The sequence below is a fragment of the Lottia gigantea genome (assembly GCF_000327385.1).
Source record: "Lottia gigantea unplaced genomic scaffold LOTGIsca_88, whole genome shotgun sequence".
Taxonomy (NCBI): Eukaryota; Metazoa; Mollusca; class Gastropoda; family Lottiidae; genus Lottia; species Lottia gigantea.
Genome location: NW_008710892.1, coordinates 187,605 through 194,529, shown reverse-complemented (window position 1 = coordinate 194,529; position 6,925 = coordinate 187,605). Strand labels below are relative to the sequence as shown.

The 6,925-nt window shown below is 36.5% G+C and overlaps 3 protein-coding genes across 3 annotated transcripts; 1 reads left to right on the top strand and 2 right to left on the bottom strand.

The window, feature by feature from the left end:
- Window positions 1–1,191: 1,191 nt before the first annotated feature.
- Window positions 1,192–1,410, bottom strand: LOTGIDRAFT_134143 (hypothetical protein; the record flags this gene model as incomplete). The annotated part of the gene is made up of 1 exon (XM_009067969.1): window positions 1,192–1,410. The coding sequence occupies one exon, from the start codon at window positions 1,408–1,410 to the stop codon at window positions 1,192–1,194; it is 219 nt and encodes a 72-aa protein (XP_009066217.1).
- A 1,357-nt stretch (window positions 1,411–2,767) lies between these two features.
- Window positions 2,768–6,026, top strand: LOTGIDRAFT_222960 (hypothetical protein). Its single transcript, XM_009067968.1, has 8 exons — window positions 2,768–2,792; window positions 3,328–3,480; window positions 3,743–3,838; window positions 4,257–4,301; window positions 4,454–4,546; window positions 4,828–4,921; window positions 5,119–5,205; window positions 5,533–6,026. Exons 2-8 carry the CDS (start codon window positions 3,382–3,384, stop codon window positions 5,595–5,597), a joined length of 579 nt encoding a protein of 192 aa, XP_009066216.1. The 5' UTR covers window positions 2,768–2,792; window positions 3,328–3,381; the 3' UTR covers window positions 5,598–6,026.
- A 112-nt stretch (window positions 6,027–6,138) lies between these two features.
- LOTGIDRAFT_134132 (hypothetical protein) lies at window positions 6,139–6,759 on the bottom strand (the record flags this gene model as incomplete). Its single annotated transcript, XM_009067967.1, has 2 exons — window positions 6,139–6,413; window positions 6,690–6,759. Coding segments are annotated over 2 exons (345 nt in total), but the record flags the coding sequence as incomplete, so codon positions are not given.
- Between the last annotated feature and the right edge of the window lie 166 nt (window positions 6,760–6,925).

The following is a 6,925-nucleotide window of genomic DNA, read 5'->3' as shown; positions in this document are numbered from 1 at the left end:
TTCGTGAGTCGCGGTTGATGCCACTGCCGAAGAGGTGTGCTGGTCACTTTATGGCCGGACAATTGGGTTGAAGACTGGATGACGGTCACTTTCGTTGGTGTCACCGGTTCGGTGAAGCTGTAGGTACAGCTTGGTGTTCTCTGTGGTGTAGACAGGCTTCTGTTCGTTGGAGTCACATGTTCTGAATCTGTCTTATATCCTTGTGTTGTTGCCTTCCTTGTTGTAAACAATTCTGGTCTAGGCGTAAAGTTTCCAAATCCTTCGATACTCATTCCCCTTGGTGTTGAAAAATCCAAGGAATCTCTCGACGAAGAATTTGTAATATCACAAAGACTTGAAGACGTTCTTACTTCTAAAGATGTGTCCAACGGTTTGGGCTCGACATCTAGAGGATTGGTGTTGTTGCAAAGCTGACGAAGATTCTCTAAAGCCTTTTCCGGAGTCTGGTCATCGAACATGGTCTTCGGAAACTGGATGTGGTGAACGTGAGCTGGTTCGCACAGCGACTGCGATTTCCGGGAAGATTCCAAGATAGATTCAATACTGAATGGACGAGGTGTGGATCTTCTTTGAACTCTTTGTCTCGGCTCCTTGAAAGTGTCGTCAAAATGCTCTGGTGGTGGGTTAACTAATTTGGACGTGCTGATGGAGAGGACTGCGCCTTGGGGTACATACCGAAGTGGAGGGAGGTTGAAATGCTCTGTGAGGGTCGAGGCGTAGTATTCCGTGGTCTTTCTACGGTCTTGACGAACCATGGCGTCTTCAGGAAGTTTCTTGAAATCTATGGCCCACTTGCATCTTTTCATTCTTTTAACGTTATTCACCAATTCCTCGACCTGTAATAACAAGTTATGCTAGTCGTTAAAACACCGCCCCTTCAGCTCTAAGTAACAAAAAACATATAGTAAGGTATGTTGACTATAATGCGTAATATAATATAGTGTGACGTGTCACCAGTGTGCGCTTCAAAAAGGATCGGACAAATTTCATATTTATATGAAGGGTTTCCCTGGCCTAGTCATTCTTTTAAAATTTAATTTGGGTCACTGTAAAAGGTGAGGGTGATGCGTTAAATAAACATGGTTAAAGTGAATTTATTTTTTTCTTGCCCAGCTGAGCTGAGAGTACCTTAGAAGGAAAATCCGACGTCCAATTGGTATTTAATCAGAGGATACTTGATGACATTGATCATTATGACGTTACCTTGTAGAAGCAATCAGAATTGGTCATATTATGTCGCACCGAATCTTTCCAGCCCTTATATTCACCTTGGAAGAAAGGAAACATGTCCGTCAATGTATCGATGATACCAGCAAGAGACTGTTGACGACCTGGTGAGCATTGAATGATTAAAGCTACCATGCCCAGATAACTGTAGGGTGGTTTATCATGTCGTTTATAGCTCTTCATAACTCTACGTCCAGTAGTATCAATCTTCTGTCGCTTGGCTTCTGGCTCCATGCTGAAATGACAACCAATGTTTATTACTGAAACGATGCATGTTATCCAGATTGAGCTTTTCCTATAAACGAAACCGAAATCAAATACCTTTCCATTTCTATGACAGAATGATGAATGATGGTCTGATAATTTTGACTTTTTGGTTAGTTATATAGGTAATTATTTGATACAGGATGTTTTTATTGGAATTGAAATGGAAGCTCGTTGTGATTGATTACGTTTACTCAATAATTGATTTGGTTGGTAGATGACTAGTTAACGTTCGCTTCCAGCGGATGGTGATACCGCCAACTAGGTTGATTTGATTAATTACAAACATCACTTTTATAGTCATTCAAGCTAACGTGTTCTTATAAAAACATCCGACGGTATCATCTCTGAAAGGTCTGAGATTTGATTAGGTTAAGCAAATACCGCCGTTGCTATAGTTATAGTTATTATTTTTTGGATATCGGAGTCTACATGAACATTTATGACATATTTTTGTCGAATAGTGGGCAAAGCATTTCTGACTATGTCAACAATAGCTGTGGAATATTTTTCTTGTTTTCTGTGGAGTAGGATTGTACGATTCTTGGCGACTAACATTCCAAATTATAAGAAGCTAGTAGATATTACTTACTTGAAATACTAGTCCTTATCTCAACTGCTGAAAATTTGGTCCTTGTGCAAAAAAAATAATAACAGACGGCAAGAAGCACGACATACGTTAGGACAAAATTAGTAGAATATATTAAAAATATGACTATTTAAAGAAGATCGTGATTAAACACACCCCTAATTTCCAGTGGGTGTGACTTATACAAAACCCACCAATCAAAAATATTCTTGAACATCTTAAGACCAATCAAAATTTAGAACTCAATTTGAGTGATGGGTAAAGTAAGTCGGGATTAAAACGGTTCTCACTGTAATCAACCGCGGGTTAAATTATACTCGAGTAATCAGGAATTTTATTTCCATTCCTTCCCAGACTATCAGGTGTAAAGATCGTAATTGTGTCATAAACTAATTGCGGGTATTGATCACGAAGAAATTAAAAGAATACGCCGCTTGAACTTTCAGAAAATTGCATAATCTTTCATTGGGTTTGCCTATCATTTGTAATTTGTCCCACGCGTAGAAGTCTGCAAATATTGTGATGCCAAAAGATTTATCTCAATTTGGCTTTTAATCATTATCGACAAATCTGATGGAATTCAAAATAACACTTTTTCTTAATGTTATAACCATGATAGCTTTAAATCTTCTTGAACAATTTTTCAAGGGAAGTAACTCCAATTCACAAATTTCCAAGATGGCTGACTAAATCTCGAAATTTTAATGTTTTGGTAATTAATTTAGAATTACTTCATTGTCTCTGGATGTTTTAGTCTGAATTTTATGTTGCATTGAAAATAATAATAATTGTCCATCTTTTTATAATATCTGGTGTTCAAACTATCCCTTCATACCAATGGTTATGCCCTAGATAGTGGTGAAAATGGCAGTGGCTCAACTTCCATATTATGATATTGGGGGAATAGGAACTGGTTGAACCAAGTACACAGGCCTTCCACCTGTGAGGGAGGCCCATCCCCAGAAATGAAATAAAAGAGAGCATATGTTTTTACAAAGAGCTTCCACAAGTTCACAGGCCTCCACTCATCTATTTGAGAAAATGGTCTACTGTTGTGGTCTGAATTCTCTCTGGTTATATTGTGGCTTGGCTACATTGTCTTATGAATACCAAAACTACCAGGTAATTTAACCTTCTCCTGTGTTAAAATTGAAAAAGTTTACAAGTTCAATGCAGTAAGTGTACTTGAAACTTGTTCAAATGCTGACCCACTTGGAAAAGACTGCATACCAACAGTTTGCTTGTAGGTATTGAATTGGGCTTTGACAACAGTACACTGGTAGGGCTTAGAAGATACAGAAATGGGTAAAATTAACAAGATATTAGTTTGTGGGTGTACTGGAGTTGGTAAAACATCTTTAATAGAACAACTGCTGTATGGTAACCACAAATTAGGCACTGTAAGTTTTCACAATAACCTCATTCCTCAATAAAAACAAATCAAATCGTATGTTTGTATGCAAACATTTGAGACAAAATTACCTAGTTTAGCCTTTTCAAGTTTGTGATTAGATAATGCATTTTATGCCTACTTTTCTGCAATTTCAATTTAAGTATGGAGTATTATAAATTAGATATTTTAGAAAGAAGAATGAAGAATTTATGATCCAAAAAGTTGTAATCTGTAGGCAAAGCCCAAGAAATACTTTTCTATGATTTCAGCCAATGTTTGCTACGATTGAAGATATTTATAATGCTGTCATAGAAACAGATAGAGGGGTTAAAGAAAGAGTCAGAATTTATGATACAGCTGGCTTGGTAAGTTGAAGTTTCAAATCAGATGACCAACTATTATGATGGTCACTCTTTAAGCCCCAAAATTATATGAAATCTATAAACTTGCAGCAGTTCAAATCAACACAAAGTAAGGGCCACTTTATGCATCTTCGGAGAATGGAACTCAGGAGTTTAGGATGTGTTGTACAGTGGCCTAGCCAGGTTTACAACTGAGGGGGGGGCGAAATATCTGAGGTTGCCCGGATTTCTAATCTAGTTATAAGATTTTTGCCTGAAGAACATGCCTTCGGGGCTGCGAGGGGGGGCTATCTGTGCCCTGCTTTTGGCTCTACCACTGGTGTTGTAGTTATGTACTTTGGAATCTGATTTATCATTATCAATTACTGTGTATCAAGTTTTTTTGGAAAGGAAATTCCATGATATTTTTCTGTACTTTTAGGATCCATCAACAGAAATGCCGAAACATTATTTTTCTTTTCCAGATGTAAGTAAAATGAATTTATCTCATTTTAAGATATCTATTCTTTATGTTAAATGTGGGGTTGTCTTTTGCAAACTGTATTGATAATCCTGAATTAAATTATATCAGACACGGCTCCTCCTCTATTGGTATCTTTATTCTTTCAAATATTTCAGGGTTTTGCGTTAGTTTATGATGTAACCAGTTGGGATTCCTTTCAAAGATTAGACTCTTTAAAGAAAGAAATAGAAAAAGTGAGAGATAATAAGGTAATATTTTTTTTGAAAGTTTGCTATCCTGCCACTTGAAACAAGCCAGTAGCCAGACTTCGTCAACAAGTGGAAGTTATCTTCCCTCATTCAAGTCGACCAAGCTGTTAAATACTGAAGGATAATCTGGAAAAGATCAATGCCAACAGGTTTGGTAAAGGACTAGGGGTGAAACAATACTCTGCTTTTGATTAACATAGTGATAGATATGACTGGCTAATGTGATTGCAGTTTTGCCTTAATGAGCCTTCAAATAACTTAGATATTTTTTATTTGTTCAGGCTCATATAATAGTAATCGGAAACAAGAGTGAAGTGAACGAGGCCAGACAGGTGGAGTTTAATACAGCTTTAAAATGGTCCCACAAGGAAAAGAGTAAGTATAAGATGTAAGGAAACTTGTAGCCATACATTCCTCTAATCAAGTCTGTAACTTATTCGAGGTAGTCAGAGTAGAATTTTGATGCTTCAGGATGAATACTAACCCCTGTCCCCACTTCCGCGATCTACGACCTCCCTCATTACCCATGGCCCCCTCGGGATATATAAATCATTGGTGTATGTTTGTTTCAGTCCGATTATGGGAAGTTTCCGTGGCAAATCGTCAATCTCTAGTCGAACCCTTTATACATCTTACTTCAAAAATAACTCAACCACCTAGTAAGTTCAACCTTCATTTATTTATTTTCCTTTCCATTTCTAGTAGAATTCTGTCTTTTTATTGTTAAGAGGCCTAGTAGTCTAATTAAAAACCTTTTTTACCAGCCTTAATCTCTGTTTTTGCAAGCGTAGATGAATTGAAAAACCAGCATTGATCCTAATACAACCAAGCAGTGGAGTAGCTTAGTCAGTAGCAAGTTGAATTGTCTGCTAGGACAGGCCCATGGGCTGCGAAGTTGATGGATTAAGTAACATAAGGGACATAACTCTTGTAATCAATTCATATTGTACATTAAAGCCTGATGATTAATCCATACTTTATTTTAGGTAAATCAACATTTTTACCAGGAAGAAAGGCCAAATCAACAGTAGTTAACAGTGTAGAAACATAAAGACAATCTCTCAGATTGAAATTGAGATAATAAAATGGCTAATGATGTGAAATGTTCATTGTGAAATGAAAAGAATTAGAGCTCTACATCTTTCGAATTCTAATGTGAAAAAATAATATTGTTATTTCAAATAGAAAGAGAGAAATAAAGATCAACAGCTCTGACAAAAACAAATTACAGCTCTACAATAGTTCACGTTATTATTTTGAGAAAAACTTTAAGCCCGAGTTGACCAGGGTTGCAGATTTTGCCGTATTTTCTAACAGTCATAAAAGATGTAACTTCATATATTTAACTTAGACTGCCTTGATTTACCAGGAATGGCCTATTAGCCAAATCTTAGAGTCTAATATATTACACAAGAGTATTGTCAGTATTGTCTTCATTTATAATGGTTTATGTTGTAAATAAAATAAGTATTTATATGATAAATTTTTGTGATTACTCATCTCAAGTCCATGATTTCTCCATTCCTTGATTACTCACCTCTATCCCATGATTACTCACCTCTATCCCATGATTACTCATCTCTATCTCATGATTACTCATCTTTTCCATGATTACTCATCTCTATCCCTTGATTACTCATCTCTATCTCATGATTACTCATCTCTATCTCATGATTACTCATCCCTATCCACTGATTACTCATCTCTATCTCATGATTACTCATCTCTATTTCATGATTACTCATCTCTATCCCATGATTACTCATCTCCATCCTTTGATTACGCATCTCTATCCCACAATTACTCATCTTTATCCAATGATTACTCACCTTTATCCGATAATTACTCATCTTTATCCAATGATTTACTCATCTCCATCCCATGATTACTCATCTCTATTCCATGATTACTCATCTCTACCTCACAATTACTCATCTTTATCACATGATTACTCATCAATTATTATTCGTCTCTATCACTTGATTACTCATCTCTATCACTTAATTACTCATCTCTTGATTACACATCTCAACTCATGATTACTCATATCTATCCCATGATTACTCATCTCTATCCCATGATTACTCATCTCCCTCCCATAATTACTCTATCCAATGATTTCTCATCTCTATCTCATGATTACTCATCTCAATCCCATGATTACTAATCTCTATTTCATGATTACTCATCTCTGTCCATTTATTACTCACCTCTTGTCGTGATTACTCGTTCCTTTTTCGCCTTTTGATATGATTTTTACCCTCTAAGTGATTACTCATCCCTTTCTCCCTCACATTATTACTCACCCCTTTCCCCCTCCTAGTTATTACTTATCCCCTTTTCCCCCATACCAGTAATTTCTCAACTCTTTCCCCCCTA